Source organism: Leptonotus elevatus, chromosome 3 (genome assembly GCF_054856555.1).
Source record: "Leptonotus elevatus isolate MCC_2025b chromosome 3, RoL_Lele_1.0, whole genome shotgun sequence".
NCBI lineage: Eukaryota > Metazoa > Chordata > Actinopteri > Syngnathiformes > Syngnathidae > Leptonotus > Leptonotus elevatus.
In genome coordinates, this window is record NC_141241.1 from 4143389 (window position 1) to 4157005 (window position 13617).

General features: G+C 39.2%; 1 protein-coding gene, 1 long non-coding RNA gene and 2 other non-coding genes across 6 annotated transcripts in view; all 4 read left to right on the forward strand.

The window, feature by feature from the left end:
- lrp4 (low density lipoprotein receptor-related protein 4) overlaps positions 1 to 9473 on the forward strand; it is a 92635-nt gene extending 83162 nt beyond the window's left edge. Inside the window, exons 29-38 of one of the 2 annotated variants that reach the window (XM_086071314.1) lie at positions 49 to 267; positions 656 to 790; positions 1334 to 1442; positions 1734 to 1926; positions 2860 to 2973; positions 3050 to 3161; positions 3278 to 3342; positions 4082 to 4169; positions 4290 to 4431; positions 6133 to 9473. In XM_086071314.1, the coding sequence (XP_085927440.1) occupies positions 49 to 267; positions 656 to 790; positions 1334 to 1442; positions 1734 to 1926; positions 2860 to 2973; positions 3050 to 3161; positions 3278 to 3342; positions 4082 to 4169; positions 4290 to 4431; positions 6133 to 6474 (1519 nt within the window). In that variant the 3' untranslated portion in view covers positions 6475 to 9473. The remainder of the gene's footprint in view (positions 1 to 48; positions 268 to 655; positions 791 to 1333; positions 1443 to 1733; positions 1927 to 2859; positions 2974 to 3049; positions 3162 to 3277; positions 3343 to 4081; positions 4170 to 4289; positions 4432 to 6132) is intronic. The other variant, XM_086071315.1, reaches the window with a different exon arrangement.
- A 194-nt stretch (positions 9474 to 9667) lies between these two features.
- On the forward strand, positions 9668 to 12116 carry LOC147176681 (uncharacterized). Of its 2 annotated transcripts, XR_015094375.1 has the most exons (4): positions 9668 to 9769; positions 10616 to 10687; positions 11084 to 11551; positions 11934 to 12116. It is a non-coding gene; the product is annotated as an uncharacterized LOC147176681 (long non-coding RNA). The 2 variants fall into 2 exon arrangements; XR_015094374.1 differs by lacking the exon at positions 11934 to 12116 and having other exon boundaries at positions 11084 to 11927.
- On the forward strand, positions 10804 to 10916 carry LOC147176682 (small nucleolar RNA SNORD67). Its single transcript, XR_015094487.1, has one exon. It is a non-coding gene; the product is annotated as a small nucleolar RNA SNORD67 (small nucleolar RNA).
- LOC147176683 (small nucleolar RNA SNORD67) lies at positions 11296 to 11407 on the forward strand. Its single transcript, XR_015094488.1, has one exon. It is a non-coding gene; the product is annotated as a small nucleolar RNA SNORD67 (small nucleolar RNA).
- Positions 12117 to 13617: the final 1501 nt, after the last annotated feature.

Consider the following 13617-nt stretch of genomic DNA (forward strand, 5'->3'; position numbering starts at 1 on the left):
AAAATACAATATATTTTATATGTTTAATTATTTTACTGGTGGTTTTAGGCGTTCAAACCTTGATGGCAGTGGCATGGAGACTGTAATCAGCCAGGGCCTGAAGACCACAGATGGGCTGGCTGTGGACTGGGTGGCCAGAAACATGTACTGGACCGACACCGGACGAAACACCATTGAAGTGGCGCGTATTGACGGAACCAGCCGCAAAGTCCTCGTCAACAACAGTTTGGATGAACCCAGAGCCATTGCAGTCTTCCCCAGCAAAGGGTGACAGAAGGACTCAATTCTATTTAGCACACTACGAATCCATCCAAATAAAATCTGAGACCAGTGGTTCTTAATCTTGTTGGAAGTACTGAACCCCACCAGTTTCCTGTGTCGATACAGCAAACCCTTATTTGTCGAAAAATAAAATGCTAGATAGCTAGATCACAAATGCTCAACTTAGCATTGGAAATCATGCAGCTAGGCCGCTGACTCCCATCACTCAACCCCCCCCTGCTGTTTTCTTAAGATGAAACCCAGGGGCAACAGATACAATAAAAACACTGAACCCAGGTTAAGAACCAACTGTCTTAGACTCTGTCTCACGGCAGATATGTAACATAAATAAAGAACATCCCGTGTCTGCACTTCTCATCACTTTTCTGTGCAGGTTCCTATTTTGGACCGATTGGGGTCATATCGCGAAGATCGAGCGATCTCATCTGGATGGCACAGACCGCAAAGTTCTAATTAATACTGACCTGGGCTGGCCCAACGGACTCACATTAGACTATGACACACGGAGGTCAGAGACTGCTTTTGTTATCAGAAAATGCTGTTTTTATATCTGCATGCCCTCAGAGAAATGTCAGGAGAAGCTCTTAATTTGTTGAAAGTGGAAATCCACCTTCAACATTTCTTGACAATAATATGTTATATGTGACCTCACTAGTCTAAACATGACATTCTGATTAATATTACATTTGTGGAATATGACTTATGAAGTAAAAATTTTTTATCCATTTTGCCACTTGCTGTCAATTGAAGATGACATTAATGTTGCTCAGGGCTCGGGCAACGACCAATCACAGCTCACCTGTTTTTTTTAAGCTGAACTGTGATTGGTTGTTACCTGAGACCTGAGCAAATATGATGCCATCTTCAGTCGACAGCTATATTTAGACTAATGGAGCTGCATAGAATATATTATTGTCAAGAAATATTTGGGGGGTTGGCTTGCCCTTTAACTAGAACAATTTTAATGTAAAAAATTAAATAAATTGTAGAACCCTTGTGGTTCATTCTACCCCATTAAAGTGCCTTCATGAATCTGTGATATTTCCTGCAGGATCTTTTGGGTTGATGCTCACTTGGACAGGATCGAGAGTTCTGACCTGAATGGGAAATTGCGTCAGATCCTCGTTAGCCCAGTGTCCCACCCTTTCGCGCTAACACAGGTACCCCTTCCCGCAACCTCTCTGCCCCGCCCCCACCGGCTAGCTATGACTGCCTCCGTCACTCACCTGCTCTGTCACGTTTCAGCTCACCGTGTAACTCTGGTCATCTGCTCGTCCTCCAGTTCATACTCGGCTCATTTGACTTGACCATTTCTTCTTCTTCTTCCCTTCCACTCTGACCCTCATTTTTCTTCCTCCTTCTTCTTTCTTCCCCCTCCCTTTATTCCTCCCATTCCCCCTCTCCTTGTCTGTGTTTTCCTTTCCTCTCTTTTTCTCCCTTCGTTTCCCCAGTTGAAGCCGGTGTCCTCCCCTCTAACCCCTTTCTCCCGACTCTCGCAGCAAGACCGTTGGATCTATTGGACGGATTGGCAGACTAAGTCCATCCAGCGGGTGGACAAACACACTGGCCGCAACAAGGAAACTGTGCTGGCCAATGTTGAGGGTCTCATGGACATTATAGTGGTATCACCTAACAGGCAGACAGGTAAGCGATGCGTTCACGTGGCAAAAGAGACTCACTGCAAAAAGGACAATAGAAAATTTAAGAAGAAAAAAAAAGTAAAATAAGAAAATTATTACTTTTAAATAAGCAACAGAACAAGAATTTGTTTTAACTTACATTTACCTGTAAGATTTGGAAAAATAATAAAATAATACTAGGCCCACAGCAGTCTTGAAAATAGTATTTTTAGACTAAAAACAAATAATGTTTTTTTTTGTTTTTTTTAAATGCATACATATTAATTTACTGTTGGCCAATTCGGCCTGAATGTCAAGCAAGGAGGTAACAGGTCCGATTTTTATTGTCTTTGGTATGACCCAGCCAGAGATTGAACCCACAACCTCTCAGTCTGAAGACTAGACCACTGAGCTGGTAGTGTATTTACTGGAGAGGGGGAAAATTATCTTATTAAATATAACGAAACAAACCATTTGAACTGATGATTTTTACACAAGAAAAAAATGATAACAATGAAGAGCTATAGTGCACTTTTCTCTGATTGTTTTTAGTTTTTACTAGATTATGCAAAATCTTAAAATAAGAAAATTCAATTTATGAAACCCCAGTTCAGGGCCTTTGATGCTGGTTAGTTGTCATCTTAAAATGTGTCAAATGCTCGTTTTAAGCCTCACAGTACTTAAAACGAAAGTTAACACTCAATGCCAAGACTGCTCGATCAAATAAGATAATTAAGTAATAAATATCTTAAAATAAGCAGAATGATTTTGTCTGACAAATTCATTTTAAGTAAAAAATAATTTGCCAAAGCAAAATAAGTAAATGTAGGTTAAATCTAAGAAATTATTTCTTACTAAAGAATTCAGTTTGTCCAAGTGTTGAAACGACCATGTTTCGTCTCTATTTGTCCCAAAAAGGGATTGCTTAGTGCTTGTCTAAAACATTCTCTTCCGCCAGGTACCAACCTCTGTGGGGTGAACAATGGAGGCTGCACTCACCTGTGTTTCGCCAAGACCAACAGTTTTGTCTGTGCGTGCCCAGACGAGCCTGGCGGACGAGCGTGCTCCACCAGTGAGTGTCTGATGATTCCACAGTGTTTAGTCAATTGTTTTATGCGCAATGTTTTGACTCCACACATCTTTGTCAGTTGCAGGCTACGTCCCCACTTCTCCCAGCAAAGAAAGCAGCAGCACCCCCGTCCCTAACAAGATCCCCAAAACCCCAACAGAAACCTCCCAAAGGGAACCTTCAGTGGTCAAGTATGTGCACACGTTTTTATATCTACGTCCTTTTGACTTTATTAGATCACATTGGATTATAAATATTTTGGGATTATAAAGACACAAAATGGTAAAATTCATAATTTTGTTTACAGCTGCACTGACAAGAACCTAAATGTGGAAGGGTGCTTGCAGAGTAATGTGGTCACTGCGCCCCATGGTCAGTATTCAGTATCTATATATTAGGGGTGTCAAAATTAGTGCATTCATTTTGAGTTAATTTAAAGTTCCTTTAACGCCACTCGTTTTTTTTAGCGCGCGATTAATGACCGGCCCTGATTTGGAAAGCCTGTACTGTTGGAATTCCACGCAGCAGACACGTCCGCGTCAAAATTTAGCAGTAATAAATGTAATAATAATGCATATATTTGTGGAGACTGCGGTCAAGTTGTATTTTATTAAGTTATTTCATTAACGATTAGGTTAGCTCTTAATATGAAAAAAAATGCACTGAGCGTCTTACAAATGCAATTATGCCATCTAGTGGAAGAAAAATGATCAACACAAATCCATATCACACTCGTTTTTACACTACAGTACATCTTTTTAGTTTTACCTAAATTTAAAATTAAATAAATTATTATTATTTCTTATTTTTATTTTATTTTATTTTTGATTTTATGTATTATTATTTATAAATTAAATAATAATAAGTAAATAAATACTAAATTAAAATTAAATGACTATCAATGACTACAAGATGCAACCGTATTTCTATTTATTTTTTTAATCCACTTTTATGTTAACGAGTATTTTATTGCACATTTTATTGTACACGCAGTTAATCGTGAGGTAACTATTGAAGGCATTTTAATCGCCTGACACCCCTATTATATATTGTTTGTAGACAAGTTTAGCATGTGCAATGCAAACCCGTTAACATTGGCTTCATGTTACAGGAGAAGGGCTTCATATCAGCTATGTGATTGGTGGAGTTTTGACCATTCTGGCTATTCTGATTCTCATTATTGCGCTTATTATTTACCGGTGAGTTCCCCCATTGGACAACTTACTGTACTACATTTTTTACCCTGAATGTAATAATGGCATCATATTTAACACACAACTTCCAGTTAAGATCTGCTTGCTCTATATTTGACCCAACAGACACAAAAAGTCAAAGTTTGCTGATCCGGGAGTTAGCAATCTGACCTACAGTAACCCTTCGTACCGGACTTCCACGCAAGAGGTCAAGCTCGAGGCCTCACAGAAGCCTCCGATATATAATCAACTTCGATATAAGAAAGAGGTAATAAAAACACACCGGCCACTAACGAGCGGACGTAAGGTTTTGAACCATTGTATTGTTGATCACCTCAAACAATTTTAACTTGACTTTAAATGACATCTCGAAAAGCGACACGCACACTCATATTTTGCTGCCTCTCTTGTACTCCCTGCAGCTGTCTCATCCCTACAACTCCCTCTCCCCATTTATCTTTTGAACCCTAAAGTGCTGTGGAGAGGTAGTTAAAATCGCATGAAGGAAGTGTGTCTTTTCCGCAGGTTTTCATTCGAGATAGTCAGAATGCTGTGTGAGAGGATTTTTTTCTTGGGCATGTTTGCGATTGAGTGTGACGACTAACAAGGTGGTTTGAGGTGGTTTTGCAATCTTACATCCCAAAACTTTAGCGAGACTGAGCGGTGTGTTATCATGTAAGGTAATCTTGTCTGTGGCAGCAGGTGAGACAAACTCCAGAGGTCCATTTGGTAGTTGGACAATGTATCAGGTTGACATCCATTGTGAACGATATCGCCCCCCCCCACCCCCCCCCCCCGAAAAATACCCTGATTTCATAATCTATTTCCATATGTGTGTTAAATTTCTGTACATTTTGTAATATTTGCTGTTGCTTCTGGTCTATCTCAAGTTGACATCTTGAACAGGAGGAGTAGTCTCAATTCTATACTGCCTTGCCCTTGTTTGTGTGTGCCTTTATTGGGAGCACTGTTCATGTTGTACACGATTTGGCCACTTAGGGGCAGTGTGGTTCCGCTCGCTCTGATACACTGTTAAGTTGTAGCCACATAGAAGCAAAAAGTCATGATCACGTTATTCCAATAAAAGTTTTTTTTTGCAGTGTAGGATGTTAAGATGCGTCTCTGTATACATTCCTGAAGCGTTTTGTATGAATAGTTGTTCTTTTGAGGGATAAAAGTGCCACGAGTAGCGCGCTAATTAGCATTAGTGAGTCAGACTGGAGTAGATCATGACAATTATTTGCATATCTATTAATTGAAGCAGACGTCATTGCCAATCAAATCATTTTTAATCTAAAATCGCTCTGAATCAATAATCGTTTCTGAATCGAATATTGAGACAGTCAAAGATTCCCAGCCGTAGTGTCCAAACTAGAAATTCTAGAAACTGAAAGAAATTCAGAAGGACGGAAGAGCCACATATGTTTTAAAGAGAAATTGTGTTTAGTCCTAAAAAATGTACAAATAAGTTATTTGAGCTTTTGCATGTCTAGAAAAATGCTACAGTATATAAACCAATTTATTTGTAAAGTTGACCATCTCCAAACATTACTTACTTTACTTATTATTTTAACTGTTTTAAATGCCACTTTAAGTTTGTCGCAAGCCACTGAAAAATGGCTGGTGGGCCGCAAATGGCCCCCCGGTCGTAGTTTGGACACCACTGGTGTAAAGCCTAGTCTCAGTAATTCTAGTCAGTTCAGATCAAAACATCAACACTGCACCAATATACCATAAAAAAACGTACAGACCATACATTCGAGAAGCTATTCATCACAGTTGGCATAAAACTGATCAGGATTGTGTGCGAGTTGTTTTGCTTGAAATGAAGAATTGCTCGTTGCCTAATGGGATTGAAAACAAAACTAGATCATGAAAAACAGTGTGAGCCTGCCTGGATCGGGATTGGTCCGTCGTACGTCGCGCACACAGCCTCTAACTAACTAACTGAATTCCACGTCTTGTCCAGGGTGTCGTGGATGGAGGCTACACAAAAGAGAAGATCCGCATTGTGGAGGGCGTGTGTCTTCTGTCCACTGAGGAGCTTTACTGGGATGATCTCAAACAAATCAAGCCGTCGCGAGGGGGCCTGCACACCTGCATGCGCACAGACACCGTTTCACTCCAGGCGAGCAGCGCTTCGCTGGACGACGGCGAGACGGAGCAACTCCTCCAGGAGGAGGCGTCGGAATGTTCCTCCATAACCACCCTCGCCCCTTCAGCCATCACCCCTCAGCGTCACGCCCAGCACAGCCTGCCCGACACCGGCTGGATGTCCATGCGCAAGCCGTCCACTGAGAGTGAAGTGTGAGGGGGACCACCTGCGCGCTTTCTATCAAAAACACGTCTTGTCTTTTCAGCTAGTCCGGGCGATTCACGGTGCGAACGCAGATGTAAATTTTAAGAGTCAAAACCAAACCAGTTCCCAAATGAACGGTTTAGATGAAACTGGGGCTCCGTCCTGTCCTACTTGTACACACATACTGTACATATACAGGCCCAATAGTAGTGCGCTCAAATGCCTTCAGGCAAAATTGTAAATTAATTAGTATGCTGGAATCTGAAAAAGCAAAGGACTCTTGGGAGGAATTGACCAGAGATGCAAACACTAAAGGATGCAGACTCTCATTTTGACAAATATCTCTCTCTGTGTACAACATCGCCATTTTTAGGAGATTTTTTTTTAATTTCCTCCTTGGAATCAACATCTTTCCAGGATTCTAATAACTATGGTGCCCTAAAACCACTCATCTCTTTATGAACTCTATTTATTAATGATTTTTTTTTTTTTCACTTTGGAGTGGGCTTTCAAACTTTCACAGGACAGTGAGTTGTTGTGTTGAGCTTCGTGCAGCAAGTGTTGTATTTATGACAGTGCCAAAGGGTGGGGCTTTACCATGTCCCCATGCTTCTTATTACATTTATAAATCAATAGGAAGGTGTCACAATTTAAGATTTGTTTCATTTCATGGCAGGAGAAGCCCTCTGGTAAATCAACCCCCCCCCCCCATCTTCACTTGATAGCAAGTGGCAAAATGGCCTCCCCCCCTGAAATGGATTAAAAACGGCTAGATTTTACTTCATAACTCATATTCCACATATATAATATTAACCGGAATGTCATGTTTACACTAGTGAGGTCAAATATATCATATAATGATCAAGAAATGTTGAAGGTTGGCTTACCTTTTAACAAGCCAATCAGTTTAAGCAATGATTTAGCTGGGGACTCTTGAGCTGATTGCAACAAGTATATTTCTGCAAACGCTGCCGAAAAGGTCCTTAACTCATTCACTGCCATTGACGGCTATAGAAGTCAAAAATTAATTTGAACTATTTCGTATTAGTTTCACATATTTTTTCCATTTTTGTTAACAAGAGCATGAAAACCTAGATATTTTTTTTTGTACATTTATAACAGATAATCGTGAGTTAACTGGTGAAGTCATGCGATTAATTACGATTACAAATTTTAATTTCCTGATGCCCCTAATTTTTAATAATCTTTTCTTTAAAAAAAAAAATATATATATATATATATTTTTTTTTTTATAATCTCGTCGGGCTTAATTAATCGCAAGACTTTACTAGTTAACTCACAATTAATCACAGATTTTATATCTGTTCTAATACAATTACAAAAAATCTAGGTTTTCATACTCTTGTTAACAGAAGTGGGGAAAAAATGTTAAACTAATAGAAATAGTTCAAAAGAATTTTTGACGTCTATAGCCGTCAATGGCATTGAATGAGTTGGTCATTCAACCATCGCTCGCTCATCCTTGGACTGAGCGAAGGAAGTTGCAGTGATGTAACAGCCGAAGTGACAGATATTTTATTATTCATATCCAAATGTTCCTGTATGTTGTTTTTAACTCATTTGATCAACCATATCACAAGAAATACGTTCACACGTGCCCGTGGTCATAGCTAGCCATGCAGGTAGTTGTGCTTTTATATATCTATACTGTATGTGTGACCAATTAAAGGACGGTAAGTCCGGTATAGATGCTGACAAAATAGAATTTTATCAGAACAATTGTTTCACTTGTCATGCACTTATGATTGTAATGTAAAGCTCCTTGGTTTTAACAATGTTACAAAATATCTTGACTCCGCTAATTACTTTTTTTTTTTTTTTTTACCAAGCATAAAAATGCATTCATTGTAATGGTGTCTTTTAGTGCACCGCCAAACCCAAGTTGAAACCATATCCTTTTTGTAAGGCTGCTACAGTATATATATCCCAAGTTGTTTTGGCATGGAAAAAAATTCTTACCTGACCCTGCAAATTGAATACACTTTTTTGGAAACGCTATGTCGAATAGATTTATATTAGCATATTTTATAACCTGTGCAATGTTCTTTTTAAGACAAAAAAAAAAACATATTGATGCATACGTCTGAAAAATCCCTGCTTTGCCAAGCTCTGGAGTGACTTTTTTTTTTTTTTTTTTTTTTAATAAACTCCAAGTCTGGGATGCGCTTGCAGTTTCTGCAACAGTAGTGTGTGTTTAGAAACACTGTGCAAGATGGGACACATCAGGCAGTGAGGGTTGTAGTTTAGCAACGTATCACTTTAAAACCTACGCACATCACATTGCTTTAAGAATGCCCCCCCCTCTGTTGTTGGCATGATTATATTGCTACTCGGACAACTATGTTTATAGAACAATGTATTTTGAAGAATCTGCTAAGAGCTCAGCAACTTGCTGTTTTGCTGCTAGACAAAGCACTGAAGCCATTGGAAAGGGGGTCTTGGCAGCTACAGAACTAGTCTGACGGTTCGGTCGACAGTCGGCCTACAGAGTATCATAGTGACCCAAGCTATCATCGTCATCCCGGCTCACAGTCCCTCCAACTCTGCTGCAGGAACGCTTAAACTGTACAAATTGTATTTTTCGGAGATATGACATTTCAGTTGAAGATACTGTTTTGATTGAGCTGTATAGTCTTTTGTACAAAGGGATTTCATGGCTGTAATTAAATTTGCATTAATTTTACTCACTGGAGAAGAACATTTTGTTTAAAATTTGCTGGATTATTTTAACCACTGTTTCCAAGACTTGTAAATGATAGGGAGTATGCCATTTATTTAATAGCCCCCTTTTATGTTACGAAATACTGGTTGCATATAGCTGTTGTAAAGTTAACAATAAGAGGTATTTATGATTTGTTTGGTTGTCATTTGATGTGTAAATATGAACAGACTGTATATGTATTTCCATGGCAGTACTAACAAGCTGTGTTGTGTGATATAGTGAATTATCCCTTTGCTATCTTTTAATATAAAACTGCATTTCAATGAAACTCTTGTTTGAATCATCTTTTGTAAATAATGTGCAACTTTTGACATATACGGCTAACAGATTAATATGAAAACTACCAAAATAAATATGATATAGATGGTTTACTGACTTATAACTTCTACCATTTTATTCGACTTTTACCCAAGTCCAACCGTTGAGTCACGTGACTTAATGTGACCAATAAACGTCGCCTTCGCGATTGAGCCTATCAGCGGCATTCAGCGAGTCAAGAGATGCGGAAGCGTGGTTTAAAAGAAGACCGCTTGAAAATGTGCTACGTTCGTTTCTGATGTTTGGGTAAGTTTTTAATTGTACGGTTTTAGATACAATTGTGTTTTTGAACAACAGATGGGCATAATAGTTTAGTTACCTTTTATGGTTCAGCTACTACCGCTAAAAGCTAGGATCGGCCACGTGCTAGTTATTTTGTCCCGAATGAGATTTAGAAGCGAACACGGACACGGACACGGACACGTATGAATTAACCTTGGCTAATTTTACAACCAAGCAGTTTATTTTATTTTATCGTCGACTTTCGCTTTAAGCTTCTTAATCGTTTTTTGTACTTGGGATATTTTGCCGTGACCGGCAACTCTCCTCTAACTAGCGCTATTTTTGCCGTGAATCTCGCGAGAACTTACAAGTACAAATTCTGCGCCATAATGCCGATACAGAGCCTATTTATTTTGGGTTGTGCAAATATATATATATATATTTTTTTTATATATATATGTAGTGAAAAGACACAAAAGGGAAGCGAGTCATGAACCACGCCCAGGGCCGTTCACGGCTAACAGTGCTAGCAGGAGAGTTGCCGGTCACGGCAAAAATATCCACTGCCATTTTATGGCCAAATCAACAAATTAGTGTAAAACATTGAGGTAGATATAGTGCCTTACTTGCATGATTCTAGTCTCTTTTTAAGATAATTGGCTTTCCCACTTTTAGCGTTAGTTTAGCAATACATGGCTTCAAATGGTCTACATAGCATTGAAAGACAGCCACGTGGTTTACAAACTATTGTTGGGTGCATTTGCATCAGTTCTGAAGTTGGCTCCATAAATGTTGGTCTGAACTCTGAAGTGAATCTTCAAATAGGTAAATGTCCCCGTGACTGAGTTTTCCTTTTTTTTTTTTTTTCAGGTTTAAATGTTACAGTCTGATGGCACGACGGGCACCACAACTTGATGAAGATCTGTAACTTTTTATTGCACGGTAAGGTTTCCTCTAGGCTCAATACTAAGGGCCACAAAATGAATGCATGGTCTTTTTAGGGACTGTGTTGTAAATGGCAAATGTAGCTTTTCTTGTTTAAAATCCCGGGGAGTGGATATGAGAGTGATGAGTTGCACTTAATCAGTTGGGGTGTGTTGCAGTGGCATCAACGCTCCAATCTGAATCTACCTGATGACGCACGCTGTGCACAGGGGCCATCTGACTCAAACCTCCCATTCTTAATCTGTCCCTTTTTTTCCCCCCATTCTAAAAAGGGTTTAATTATTTGTAGATGTATAGGAAATACGAATTACTGGTATTATTTTTGAGCTGTGACCTTTTATAGACTGAAGACGAGTGTGTGTGTGTATCTATTGTGTGTCTTTCTTTTAATAGGGTTTTGTATCGGGAGGTGGCGGATTTCTGCGTTTTGATTCGGTGCAAAAGTATCAGCCTGGTGGCCAACGTGGTTCGTGAGGTTTGTATTATTAGGTTCCTTTTCAATGTTTGCAAATAAGAATGTCATCCGACTCGGCAATGAACACATCCACATCAACTTTTAAATGCGCTGTGGTGACCTGACAAATACAGAACTTCTACTACTGGGTTGTGACTGTGAGGAGTTGCGCGTGGTTGTTGGGTCACTGATTGCAGTGGCGCGGTTGACCCATCCTGATGATCAGTGGTGACACCAACTGTGCACAGGGGCCATCTGAGTCACTCCCTCGCCCGACACAAGAGCATTTTCCAGGACATTCTCTAACGTACAGCCACGTCTTAAAAGGCAGCATTCCCCTCAGACGATCGAGCGGTTTTAAATATGACAATGGTGCATTCAAGAAATTCATACCAGCCTGCAAGAAGGTGAGGGAGGAAAAACTATTCACTCCAGCTTGTTGTAGACTGTTTATTTTATTTTTTTATATCCTATAAATGTGTACTGTCCAATACCCAATCATTACTCTCGGAATGTTCCATACAGTTGTTTTTTTAAAAAAAATTTTTTTATGAGCTTTACTCAATATTTCCTTAGAATGTGTTGCAGGCATTAAATTGAAATGAGTAAATAAATAAAATAAAAGGTATCTATTTGAACATTAGGTATTGCATTTATTTGTAAATCATAATGTTCTAACTTTGCTGGAATTAGGGTTTTTAAGTCTGTTTACTGCTTTGCGATTATCCGATACTGCTGCTCATCAATTTCTCTCTCTCTCTCTCTCTTTTTTTTTTTTTTTTATTCGAGGTGGTGAAGCTCAGGGCACACGGAGGGAAGCTCGGGTGAAAAAGTCAAGAGGACCAAGACCTTCTGTCATCCCCTGCTGCTAGCACAATTGCATCAGAAGCAAAGTCGGGTGTTTGAAGTAACAGAAGCTGGAATTATTACTGCCCTCGCTTTAGTAGTCTGTGAATAAATCTTTGGACAAACTACCGACTAGTTGTTGTCTTCAATAACCTTAGCCCAGTGAATTGCTCAGAATGCACCATTCTTTGTTGTAATTAAATGCTATACCACAAGGTGGCAGTAAAACACCAGCCGTCATGAACGGTTAGAAGAAGCCTGACTTCATAAAACACAGGTTCAAATAGTCAAAACATTGGGCCTTTCAAGTGACCCTTAATATTCACCAGGCCATGATTGAAATGCTAAAGTTGTATGACCTGTTCCTATTGGAGAATGTTATTCAAGCTTTAGTGAGAGTATGCTACTAACTAACTGGATGCGTTGGAGTGAAGTTTTTTTTTTTTTAAGTTTAATAATTCATTCATTTAATGAAAACGTTTCCTGTTGCTCATTTCAACCTCCCTTATTGTATTTCAAATTGTCGCTTTAATAAAGTTTGATTAAACAAAGAATTTTCTTAAAGGTTTCAAGGGTTCTAATGGACTTTGACCATGGGAGCCACTGAAACGTGGCTGATTTACCAGCGCATGTCGGTTGAGCTGTCATTCTTTCGCCGTCCAGTAATCACCGTGGCTGTCCGTCAAAATGTCACAGTTGGAGCAATGCAGCACTTTACCCGTCACACTGACCCAACTGTATGACGTTTGGCCGACCACAGTGTCGGGTTGCGTTCAAAGTGAGTGAAATATGGACGTGGTCTGGGTGGCGTGGCGTCTGTCCTGCTTTTCACACAAGAAGCTGCCTTCATGCAGCCCCCATTTGTTTTTGTTTCAAGGTTGACTTTTGGGGAGTTGTTTTTAATTGAATGAACATTTTCTCTACAATTTTATATTGAAAAAAAAAACACAAAACGTTTTATGTTAATTAAAATTGTGTGCATTATGTGATCATAATCTGGAAAAAGTTTTTATAGGTGAAATCTTTTTCATGAAATTGGTTTGGCTTTTACTTAACATGTTCCACTCAAAATCTGGACTGTGATAATACTATCACCTTCAAAGTGGCAATGAACCGGTGACCTGAAAAGCTATTGCGTACAGATGCTAGCAGGAACTTGTATGCTAGTGATGGGAAAATGAGGGACGAATGTGGATTTGACTTCAGGGTTTTTCGTTCAATAATTCAATTGTTTTGTAATTAGGACCGAGAAGTTGTTTTCATTTGAAGTGCAAGGGAACGTGATCACATTTCTACCGCATCTTTAAACCTAAAGTGCCATTGATGAGTCAAAAAATATCACAAGTGTTTCATGAAGCTTCATTTTACCATCACAAAATAGCTCTACCAAAGGACTATGGGGCAAGAGTGTACAGGTGTATACAAATATTTTTGGGGGTTCATCTTGTTTAATATGTTTATCAGATACAACTAGAAGTTGTTTTAATTAGTAGTTGGCTGCTATCAATATGAGAATCTACAGTTTTTGTTGTTCTGTGATTCATTATCAAGTTTGTAGCGGAAAGTTTTCCCTTCCACGTGGGCAGTGCATTGACGCATGTGGTTAGCATATCTGCCTTACAGCGCG